The sequence below is a fragment of the Melospiza georgiana genome, chromosome 1 (assembly GCF_028018845.1).
Source record: "Melospiza georgiana isolate bMelGeo1 chromosome 1, bMelGeo1.pri, whole genome shotgun sequence".
Lineage (NCBI taxonomy): Eukaryota > Metazoa > Chordata > Aves > Passeriformes > Passerellidae > Melospiza > Melospiza georgiana.
Genome location: NC_080430.1, coordinates 34,651,743 through 34,664,477, shown reverse-complemented (window position 1 = coordinate 34,664,477; position 12,735 = coordinate 34,651,743). Strand labels below are relative to the sequence as shown.

Below are 12,735 nucleotides of genomic sequence, written 5' to 3'. Positions count from 1 at the left end.
TTATGTACAGAGCTATACACGTTTTATATTCATAATGTCTAAGATGAAGATTAGAAATATTCATATTATCATTTTCTAAACAAAAACATTCTAAGCTTTTGTTCCATTTTTTTTAAAGTTTGTTTCCTTCAATTTTTAAAAAGGAAAATATATGCAGATAAAAGCAGCATAATAATGTTATTCAACACACTGAATATGAAAGTAAACCAAACACCAGTTTATGAAAGTAAACCAAAGGAAAAGCTGAAATAATAAAAGCAACCTGAAACAGTTCTGTAATTATGTATAATGTGTTATCTTCTTAAGCAAAATAATCATAGTGTGTAACTACATCATTATTTTAACAGTGTTATATCGCTAGAGTTGCAAGTTGTATATATGGCATGATCCTAAATAAAAGTATGCTACCAGGGAACATCACCCTAGTAAAAACAAACTGAAACACTAACAGAAGGTTGTAAGAAAAAGATGTGACATTTCTGAAACATTTCCAATAATTTCACATTTACTCTGAATTCCCACACAGAATAGTAACAGATTAAGTTAAATCTTCACACTCAGTAAGAACTATTTTAATGACATCTGGGGAAAAAATGTAGGAATGGTTTAACTGACATGAAACTGCTGCAAAAGAATAGTATGCTCTCCTCTAACTGAAAATATAGCAAGCCTATGGCAAGCCCTTTTCAAAAGGCTAAACGAGGGGGGCAGGAAATTTTCATACTTGGGAACAGGAAAAAGGAAAAGCCACTTATACTCTCTCCAAACTGATTCTGTCAGAAGAACTACATACTGCATTAAGGAAGCCTTGGATAAGAGGAAAAAGATCAACCTAAAAGAAATAGAGACTGAATTTGTCCCTCATCTTACAGCATCTCTTTAGCAGGGTGGGGTTATCAACACAACTTAGTGGTAATAAACCATAAGTACACACTAAAAAAGTGGGGTTGGACAGCATGTTCCCTCTGAGTGCAAACACTGACTAATGCAGAGCTGTGTGTCTTGCAAATATCTTTTTTTCTGTGACAGTGGCAACAACAAAAAAATTTTGTCTGCAGAATCATTCATGTGTTGAATACATTTTTTTTATTAATGTGATAAAGCACTAAAAAAATTACCCAAATCTAAAAAAGCAAAACTCTTTAAGGACAAGAGTGCAATAACATGTTACAAGAAGATCTGTTTCAGGAACTCTCCTATTTGTAAAACTCAAAAAATGGGAATCTTTTCAATACCTGAAAACATACACGGATCCCAATAGTCAAGCCTCATGGAGCACTGATTGCATTACACCTGAACAGACTCTTAAAAGCCATGTTCTTAAAGGACTGGCCTACTGTAAGCTCATCTCTTCCTAGTATTTTCCCCAACCACTTACAAAATACCCCAACTCAGCAAAAAGCAGACAGAGAAGACACCAGTTCCACTGCCCAAAATTCTGTAAGAGTAACTAGGTGTGAAAAGAGGTCATTTAATAAGGAGTAGGAGGGAGGCACTAATTGGGATTAGCTGTGGCATTGTCAGGTCTACAACTATCCTATTTTAAGAAAGCAATTTTTAAGAAGCATCTCTTAATGATCCAAACTACTTCTGAGCTATTTCTGAAAACAAAGTACTGATAAAAATCAACTTTGGTGTTGATTTTTATATCAAGAATAAAATCGTCTAAAGGCATATGAATAAATATGAATAAAAATGGGATTTTTAATAGAACTGTTTTTTAAAGAAACATTTTCAAATTAGGAACTTGGAGGTTTCCCATCCTGCACCAAAGTAAAGTAACTTAGGTACTACAACCCCTAACCTCTTAGGTAACTTAGGTACTACAACTCCTAACCACACCTTCCACATTCTGTTCAATTCAATTGCAAAAATATAACATAGCTGAACAATGGATTTGATCAAAAGACAAAACACATGAGGTAAGATACCCATATAATTTCCTCTGAAGAAACTAAGAAAGATTTTCATAAATTGGGCAGATTGGCAAGTATTATGCATTTAGGGGTTCGTAACTTCAGGGCTCCCTTATCACAATACAAATGTAATAAGCATATTTTAGTTGCTAATACATTGGCAGCATAAAGAGGTCTGCACTCAATTAGGATCAAATGCATCTGCCTGTACAGACACATGCACTTCCCTGACACATGCAAATACTGCTTTTAAAAAACACAGTACTTTGTACTACTGTAGATTTTTTTAGAGCTTTTTGCACAATCAGAAATATATGGTTTATTTCCTGATGGAAGTACTTGCAAAAACAAAAAAAAAAAAAAAAAAAAAAAAAAAAACACTGAGCCTGCACATGGGTTCAGTGTAACTTACCTTTACTTTTAACAGAAATATAATCATATCAATTACAGCTGCCTTAAACTACAACAGTATTAACATCCACTATATACAGTAATTATAATTTCTTATATGGCCTATTCTGTTTTATTAATTGTTGTTCACTCATCTAATACACTCTAAAGTCTATTGGAAGATTTTTTAAAGTAGAATTCCAAAAAGTTAAACCTTTGCCTAAGTTAAAGATTTTTTAAAATACAGATTTTAAATTCATCTGTTCCACTTAATACCTATTTTGTGTATTAAAAGTTTGTAGAGCATAACAAAAAATTCACATGCATATGAAAAAAGAGAACTAGAAACAAAAGAAGAAAATAAAAAGCCCCCATAGTACTTAGTTAAAACATCCAGTCAAAGGCAAAAAACGTGTAAGCCAAGCCAAAACAACATGGCCTGCACTAAGCACCTGTGACGATTCTTCTGTTATAGAAAATACAAATACATTCTGATTACTTATCACTTCTAAGATTAGCCCCTGTAGTCTAATATAAAAACATCCAAATTAACACACTGCTTAGGTTTATTGCCAACAACAACTACTCACAGCACACAAAGAGCACTGGATTGTCTGCGGGCTGTGTTCAGGAGCTGCTCTGTAAGACCTGTCTTAGTGGTTAGTTGGAATGGAGGTGTTTTGTGGAGTTGTTTCGTTTGGATTTTGGGGTTTGGTGGATGCTTTATTTTTTAAAATAAGTCACAAGAAAAATAAAACCTAGATACTGAAATTCAGCTGAGTGCTGTACCAGTGCTTCTCAGGAATCTTTAAATCAATCCATTAACACACTGTATGTATTCCCAGCAAACATATATTACATAATCCTGTGATCTCCTGCTGTATTTTGTATACTGGGCTGGGGGGCATGGAGAGTCAGTCATCTCTAAGACTGGAGAGATATATATAAAGCACTGCTTATTAAAATTTCCAATGTTTAAAACATTAAGTTACAGCACCTGATTTAGTAGATGCTCACCTAATTTTCAGGAAAAACACTCAATTTATATTCTGCTTATATACATAGACAAATTAACACTTTTTCAACTCAGCAGGTATGTTTCTTTTTTTTTTTAAGTGAGAAACAGAAAACAGGAAAAAAAATGCAAAATAAGATGGCATCAAATTCTTAGAGACAAAAAAAAAAAAAGCCTAAGTTAGAAAACTTCCATAGTATTTTAGCCAGGCAAAGAGCTACATCAGCCTCAGGTCAAGTATCTATTTGTAGCTAAATACAAGTGAGAAGTTTGTCACACTGCATTCTCTCTTCATGAAAATACAAGGCCAAAGCCGAACAATAGTAGATTAAAAAGAGAGAGTAAAAAACACAAACTCAAACATTCCTGAAATTAAGTTCTATCTGCTAAATTCTGGTATCTATAGAGGCAAAACTATTCTGGATTAGAGAAGTTCACAGAAAAATGTGAGAAAGCATTGAGACATTTTTGTTCCTATGCAGTCTAACTGTATCCTTGTGTGACAGCAATCAGAACCCCATTTCAGAAAGTGTTTTAAAAGGGAATTGTAAAGCTAACATGGATTAAAACTGTCAGTTGTTTTCAAACATTTTTTTAAATAAGAGCCTCAAGGGACAATGAACAGTATCTATATAGCTCACTCAGATTTATCCACCAAACTTATATGATCTGTAAATCAATGAAATGTGAATTTATATCCTTCTCTCATTCATTTGAGCTAGTTCTCCCATGCATGTGAAATTAAAATCATTTTTAATAGAAAAAACTTTTTTCTGAACAACATCTTATCATTTCTTTTCTCCTTAGCCAACACTCCAGTCCATTTTATACACTGTTCAAAAGTATACTACAAAGCACCAACATTTTCAAGTTCTCTCAAAAAATTCCTATTAAAGGTGTATGACACAGGACTGTTGACATGTACATACTAGTTCCTAGAAATAGTCTATTAACTGCTGTCCACATCTAAATTATGTAGGTTTCATTACTTCAAATTTGTCCATGTCACCACCTCCCTCCCACATGTTTTTAATCTTCTCCTAGAAGTTGGTTTTTTTAAAAAGCAGCAGCTTAAAAACAGATTAGGTCCAATTTTTAGGTGCCCTTTTTATAGTATTAGATTTCCTCCTTACCACACGAGAATTTCAAATTAAACTGGCTTTGGTTTAGGCTACATTTACATCTTCACTATTGATTAACCCTTTAAGCAGATTTTTAGGTTTATGGTTTTTTTCCTTTTGAATTGTGAAACCTTTTAAGAGAAGACAGTTACTTTTCACTATTTACACACCTTGGCAGAAGCATTCTCTGTTGATCTTTGTTTTTCATACCAAAAATTGTTACGATTTTGTTCTGTGTTCTATGCAATTATTCCCTAAGGAGAGGTTTTTTTAGAAGCTTTCCTCCATTTTAAATTAAAGCAAGCAAACTTTAAATTATCAACTACTTTCCACTATGAATTCCACAGTTAAATATCAAACATCTGGTAACAGTTGTCATCGATTAGCTTACCAAGCCTGGTAACAAAAGCTTTAAATATTTTAGCCATTTTATGACATAAAAGGAATAGTGGCAGGAGGTTAATAGGAACTGACCTATTCTAGTTTAAATGTCTATCAAACTGCTGAGAGGTTTTGATAGCTGATTTTCACAGTTTGACTGGTTCTTGAAAAAGCAGTAATACAGACATTATGAGTCAGTTCTAATCAGTTAAACAACTAACCTTTTGCTCTGCTTGCAGTTGTTCACATCTCTGCTTTTCATGGTTAAGTTCTTTTTCCAGTTGTTCAACTTGATCTCTGAGTTGTGTAGTTTCCTTTTCCAGAACAGAAGTTACCTTTAACAGCTCTTCTTTTTCTTTTATTATTTTTTCAATTTTAAACTAAAAAAAAAAAAAAAAAAGAAGAAGAAAATAATGGGGTTTGGAAATTTTTCTCCCTTTCATTCTAACCAAACAAGTGGATAAGTAATTACTCCAGTGTTTGAGCAGAAACACAAACTGTGTGTTCCCTGTTTAGGTTATTACAGTTTTCCCCTTATTCTCAAATTTCTGAAGTTTAATTGCTCTTACTGCATAGTACCAGACTACCATTACATAGCATACTTTGCAGTGTCCTGATTTATCCTCAATTTTTCCTTCCTTAAATGAAGTGCCTTTACTGTTCCCGAGTGACAGCAACTGTGGAAGAGCTAATTGTGATGATGACAGCTTGGTGACAAAATGACAGCTGACTCTAGAGACATACATTCTCTCTACAGCAGTATTTGAGGAATTTCTTGAGAAAAATGAATATGCACATACACCCCACACCCCACAAACACCTGAAAAGTAAACCCTGGAAGATGAAAAGTAAGCCCTGTGCCCTTTCACCTAAAGGGAGTTTATAACAAAGACAAGCAGACTATTTAGTAAGGCTATTCTAGTAACAGAGCAAGGTTTCAAACTAAAAGAGGATAAATTCAGATTAAAGGAAGAAATTTTTATGTTGAAGGTGGTGAAATACTAGAAAGGGTTGCCAAGAGAGGTGGTAGATGCAACACCCTTGGAAAAGCTGAAGGTCAGGCTGAATGGGGCTGTGAGCAACCTGATCCAGTTGGAGATGTCCCCACTCACTTCAGGGGGCTGGAGTACATGACATTGTATAGTCCCTTCCAACCCAAACCATTCTATAGTTCTATAAACAAGGATCATAAGAAATACCTGAGAATTTATTTAATTTTAGTACTACAAGAACTTATCTGAAAAGCAAAAACATTCCAGATGTATCTCTGTACTAAACCTCTCATCCCTAAATTTTGAAAGCCATAAATCAAACACATGCATGTATGTGCCTAGATGCAGCTAACTGGATAAAATGTCTGATATCAAAGTAAGGGAACTGCACTGAACAATTTTCCAAGAAGCAATTCAAACAAAAGTTTGCTTGGGTTTCTTTTTTGTTTGTCTGGATTTAAATAGAGTTCAGCCGACAAACTGCAACAAGCAAAGGTAAAACACTCTGACTCTGGATATACAAACACAAGACCAATCACAACTCTAGCATACACTGAGAATACACTGCATAGAAAACTACTTTCAATAAAATAAGAGCTACTCTAATATATTTAGGCACCTGCAATTTTTCAGCTGAATCTCCAGGGCTCTTAACTTGGGCAAAAATAAAAGTATACTGATTCCATAACTCTTCTTCCTTACAAGCACAATGTCACACAAAGGGTATCTTCCCTCCCCTCCAGTTAGTTGGTGACTACAGATGTGAGAGAAGGGCAGCATCTACTCTTATGTTTCGCTGTCCATGCTTAGTGCTATACATTTTTACATTTTGATTTAACCTGTAAATTTTCTGAGCTTCAACAAAATACTATAGAACAAGCCAGAAATATATACATTACACAGACACATGCAGGTCTTTTCCTACTAGTTTTTTCTTCAGTATCTGTCATTGTGTGCATATAGTACAAAAAGAAATAGCATTTTAAGAATTCTTGTATCAAACCTCAAGAAGTCCAGCTTTTGTGGTCACCACTAACATATCAGAGTTTCCTTCATCTTCCATAGTGAGCAATTCTTCCACAGGAGAAGAGGTACGAAACTGGAAAGGTGTGCTTGCTCCACGGATTTCTCCTTTGTAAGTCACGTAACAGAACTGATAAAATTCTCCATCATCATTTGGTAGATAATATCCTATCAAAATAAATTCATATTTGAAGAAATATTCTACACAAGCTTACAAGCCTCCATCTGCAGACAGATTACCACATCATGTTTGACTTACAGATTTCACGCTCATTGCCTTGGTATGGCATAAATATCCCACCAAAACAGCAGAAAGGAAAAATCATCCTATTGAGCAACCTTCATCCCCCAGCAATTTCTACTAGCATTTAAGACAAAGATTAAACAGAGTTAGGCAATAGCTGCTGTATGTACACATCACCTCACATACATCAGGTAATAGCTGCTGCATATAATTTATGAAACAGAATCATTGCAATCAGATCCATGAAGTTGCATCATGCCCACATTATCATGTGACTGCTGTACAGTCACAGAACAGAGAGTAACTGATTTTTTGGCCTTGAAATACATACAAAAGCAAATACAACAGAAAAAGACAAAATAATATGCAATGACAAGACATCTGCAACTTCACCGGGTACCACTTGTACATAGTATTTTGCTGTTGTTTTGGAGGGCAGGGGTTTGTGGGACAAACATCCTTTTTTGGCTATTTTTTAATGCCAAAGAACAGAAATGTTCTGAATGGGTGACACTAGCTGAAAGATAAGAGCCCGGAGTTTAACAAAGAGCTTATTTTTTAAAATTGAAAACAATTCTTCTAGATTTTACAAGGTAAGAATAAATCCTCTTTCTTGAAGCTATGTAATGGTACATGATGAAACCAAATTATTTGAGAAGAACTTCTGTGTGACTATCCAACTGAACTGTTGCCCACTGAAGTTTCAAGCCTCTCGCACAACCCAGATTCACAGAGTAAGATTTATCAATGTTAAACAATCATTTCAAGAACTACTGACATTTTTACCTTTATTAGTATATTCAAGACCCACATGTTACCCAATCTGATGGTAAGAAAACCAGCTAGTTTTATTCAGAATACTTATTTTCAGATACTGTAGCCAGCCTGAGGATGATACTAACACAATAAACCCTCACCTAGTGTTCAGTCCAGTAGCTGATGTCACCCAATTCAGCTCTTATTTCACCACATTTCTATCTTCTCCCTTCCTAACTTTATCATTAACTTTTCACCAACTTTCATTCCAGATTCCTGGAAGTCTTTTCCCAGTACTCTTAGCTACCTTTCCTAGAAATAGTAAAACATTACATTTGCTGTATAGACAACACTTGTATCAAGAACTTCATGATTCCATTAGTCTTATGCTTTATTAACAGTCGGTCATGGAATAGTATCTGAATCTCAAAACATCAGGATTCATGCTTTTGGGCCTGGCTACACTTTCCTATATAGCACTGTAGTTCAATTTGCCTGATTCACTGCTTAAGTAAGGTGAAACTACGCAGAAATAAATGCAGAACTATCTACATTGCTGCTTCTGCACATTTCAATATTGGTTCAGACAAACTGATTTTGAAACTACTGTAAGTCTCTTTTCTTGTTCTAACATGTACTGGAGAAACAGTTTTCTGATTATTTTCTTCCAGCACAATTACTTGATCATAAAAAAAAAAAACAACCACGTTTAACATGCTGCACAACATTTCCTATTTAGCTCAGATAATTATGCTCCTGTAAGCTCTACTGATCTCATCTCAGCAACATTAAAATATCTTGCCAAACACAACCAGGAGACTGTTTGAATGGAGATTCAATCTGGCAGCTCCATAAAAGTGGAGATCTGTCAGGATGGAACGTAACGGATGAGACAGAGACACTTGGTCTCTTAATGTGCAGTAAAATTTCTATGTACAAAGGACTGATAATGGCAGTTCTACTGAACAGAACAGTTCTACTCTTCTAGATCATTTCTTGTTTCAGTCCAACCCAATTTCATTTATGCAGTGAACTTTGGCAACTGTAAAAGCAACTAATGATTTCCTTCCACTTTCTACAGAGCACACACACTTTTCAATCAACTTCAAGGTTATGAAATGGTAATCAGGTTATCCGACCATGTGGATATGGTCATCACTGAAAGCATCAGAATAAAAAAAGACCCGGCAAGAGAAAGAACTGAACTCATCAAAGCTATCACTATTTGCAGCTTTAATAGGACAACAAGCTAATACAGTCATCGTTTCAGGACTTCAATTATTTAATTTTTTATATGTTTTAAGCAATAAACACACACACAAACAAAGACTAGGGCCAAGACTAGGAAGTAAATCAGGTAATAGCTGCTGCAAGTAAAAAAGAAGGTAAGATTGTACATAACATTCTGTTTGTACACAGAAAAGCATTAATTCAGTGGAGATGCTCTTTTCACAAGAAATCTTCAATGTGTGTAGATTTTTGACATTGGTCATCTCCTGTGGCAACAAGTTCTGCATGTTAACTGTGTCATAAAAGTATCATATCTACCTCTATTTTGAACTTGTCAACTTGTCACTTGGTAGCTTACATGCATGGTTCCTATTTTTTTTGCTATATAGAATGGTTAATTCACTCATGTCATGGATAGCTGATTTTAGAGACATCAGTCACTTCACATTACTTTCCTTGCCCAGCCTGAAAAACCTGACAGAAGGAAGTCTGGAAGGTCACTTTGTCAGCTTTTCCACTCAAGAGACTGTTGTCAGCGCCTGAGATTACTGTGGCTGTTCTGAAACAACTGTATGGAATTCTCATCCTTCCAAACCAGGAAACCTGCTCAAGAGCTGCACTACTCCCTCATGGTAAAAATGCTCTTCCTAATGTCAGACATAAACTTCTCATGTCATAACCCACAGCCGTTGTCTTTTTTTTCTATTTAAGAAGTATGGCTCACATCTTTGCAACTCCACACCCTTACAGAGAAACCATTTCTTAATTTTGATCTCCTTTGTTGCACTTTACTAGACCTGTTTTCAGACTGCAAAGGGGAGGGAGAGGGTACGACTTGCACACAGTGTTGAAAATGTAGTCATACTATAGACTTGTACAGTGGTGCAACATTTTCTGGTTTGTTTCTTAAAAGCCTCAGATATTTCCATCAATTCCTTGCAGCAAAAAGTCCCTTGCAACTCTATGACTTCTCTGAACTTTGATGAAACCACCATCTACACTATTTATCCTTTGACAAGAATCACTTCACATCGAAAATGTTTAAACTCCAGAGACTAAAGACTATATAAAGACACAATGCACTAAGAGAGGCCAAGATTAAAAGGAACCTGCTTATGGTTAAACAAAGTCACTTATTGTATTTTAATAGTTTCCAGCAGAGCTTCTCCATCAGTCATGAAAATCTGCCATTACTTTGTAAAGAACATACTAAGTCACATACTTTTCCTTACAATTTTCCTTGACATCTAAAATAAGACTCAACTTCCCACAGTGAAATGTTGAAAATTATCCTCCAATTTGTCTTTTTTAAACTCCAGAACTGTTATACAATGCTCAGCACCTAAATGAACCGACAAGTACTTAAAAAGCTGAGTAGGCTGGAAAATACAGAGAGACACTGCCTTATACACACCTTGAAAAGTCAGCACACAGTTAACAGTTGATCCTTCCACATAATTTTCTGGCATAGGTGACCAAAGAAATGTGTAATAATCTCTTGCCGTACTCCAACCAACCTAAAATTAAATAAATCACAACAAAAAAGAATTTTAAAAATAGAAAGAGAAAACATTAAACAGAAGAATTTGATATACACAGTTAAGATATCATGGTCTGGCCTTTACAACACACTGTAATAAGCATATTTCTTCTTCAAAATGCAATTAAAAGATACTTAACAATGTTTACAAATCAGGAATATTTTAACAAGCATGTCAAAGATTTAGCATTAATTTTATTAAGCTTGTTACCTAAGGCAGTAAATGGGTCTAAGGCAATAAAAGGGTCTATATAAAGTAAAACACCAGACAGTTTTTACTATATGTTAAACTATTTGGTACATTATTTTTTTTCTATACAGATACACATTTCTATATTAAAAATACAAAAATATTAATTCCTGATTTTATAATGAAATTTCCTTAGTGTAGGTTCTGCAAATGTTGACTCTTTCATATCCACAGTCCAACCGGTTCACCAAAAAATAAAACGGAGGAGGGAAAAGAAGCTTTCTATGCTACTGAAAGATCACAATTTACAGTTGAATATTTTTGACAACTTCTAAATGCTAAAGACCAGGATTCCACTGAATGCTAACTCTCTCCTACATACACACTATGTCAGGAAAGAAAAAACACAGATCTGCATGAAAACATAACTCAGCTAAGTCAGCACAGTCTTCTGCAAACTTGAAAACCCCTCTGCTTTCAGAGTTTTCCTAAGAGGGCAGCTCTGCACAGTGGTGAGCCACTGGCACAGGCTGCTCAGAGAAGCTGTGGATGCCCCATCTCTGGAAATGTTCAAGGTCAGACTGGATGGAGCTCTGAGCAACCAGTTCCAGTGAGAGGGGTCCCTGCCCTCAGCAGGAGGGTTGAAACTACATCTTCTTTAACACCCCTTCCAACCCAGGCCATTCTATGAGCCTATGATTCTACTTCCTGAAGACATACATCCCAACAGGCCTGAAATACATTCCAATAAACCAGAAAGCCAAAGCAACTACTGTAAAGCAATGGATATTAATAATAGCATAATGGTAAAGGAAAAGAAGAAATATATCTGATTTATTCCACTGATGAAATAAAAATACCAAAACCTTACGTAATGCTAGGTGTCAAACAGCTTATCAGTAACTGGGAATACTGTGATGGAAGAATTAAGGTATAGAAAGGGAATAAACTGTTTCCCAATTTTTATCAGGTAAAACTGTATCAAGAGGAAGAAGAAAAAACCAAATATCCAAACACAAAAACCACACAACCAAGAAAAGATTAAGTTAACAATCGTGATTTTCATTGCTTCAACAGGCAACATTTCCAAACTCCAGGTTTAGAACTCTTTCTTTACAAAGAATACATTTCAGTGGTGTATTTTAAAACAGCTGGAGTTTTAAAGGAATTTTCAATTAAAAAAGAAAAAAAAGGAGAATTTATTTAGATAGGCAAAGAGAATATCAGAGGCAAAAGTAATTCAATAGTAAAGCAGCAATTATATATGTATATAGGCATATATTTCATGTATGCAAATTAATACACAGCATTAATTTTAAAAATTCTGAATAGATTATTCCATAGACATCCATTCACTTCTTCACTTTTTATTAAGAAGTATAGAAGAAACTAATGTTGAAGATGATGGAGAGTTTTTTATATTCTAAAAAAACACAGATTAACAACAGTGAAACTAGATTAAATTCTCATTACTTTTGTAAAGCAACACTTATTGAAGAGAAGCAGAGCAGATGCTCAACACGTCCACTAGAATGGAATCATCTACCAGATCTTAAGCCTATTCCTAGCAAAAAAGAGTTCTATGATATCTTCTATCAAGCAGCTTTTTAAAATGTCAGTGAAATGAGACTTCCTGGGGTTGTTGTTCCCACACTTTTAAATATCTCAGAAACAACATGGAAAACTCTTCCAGTAACTTGTAGTAGTAAAAGCAATTTTTTCTCAACAAAAGTTCACAAGAAACATTTTGCAAATTTTCACATTAGTCATGTCTTCAAATCCAACTCAGATATTACTACCTTTTTTTTTTTCTGAAATTGCTTTTACTTCAGAAAAGAGAAGCATATACTATTATTTGCTGTCCTAAACTAAAGCACACTGCTTTCTAAATTTAGCTCTCGGTGAGTGAAAAGTCAACATCATCTTTTTCGTTTCAG

At 34.8% G+C, this 12,735-nt stretch overlaps 1 protein-coding gene across 3 annotated transcripts in view; it reads right to left on the bottom strand.

The window, feature by feature from the left end:
• Positions 1-12,735, bottom strand: part of TAX1BP1 (Tax1 binding protein 1) — a 55,247-nt gene that overhangs the window by 28,468 nt on the left and 14,044 nt on the right. For all 3 annotated transcript variants that reach the window (XM_058022937.1, XM_058022954.1, XM_058022945.1), the window contains exons 3-5: positions 10,483-10,585; positions 6,819-7,006; positions 5,045-5,203 (exon numbers count right to left, since the gene is read on the bottom strand). In XM_058022937.1, coding sequence (XP_057878920.1) covers positions 5,045-5,203; positions 6,819-7,006; positions 10,483-10,585 — 450 coding nt within the window. The remainder of the gene's footprint in view (positions 1-5,044; positions 5,204-6,818; positions 7,007-10,482; positions 10,586-12,735) is intronic.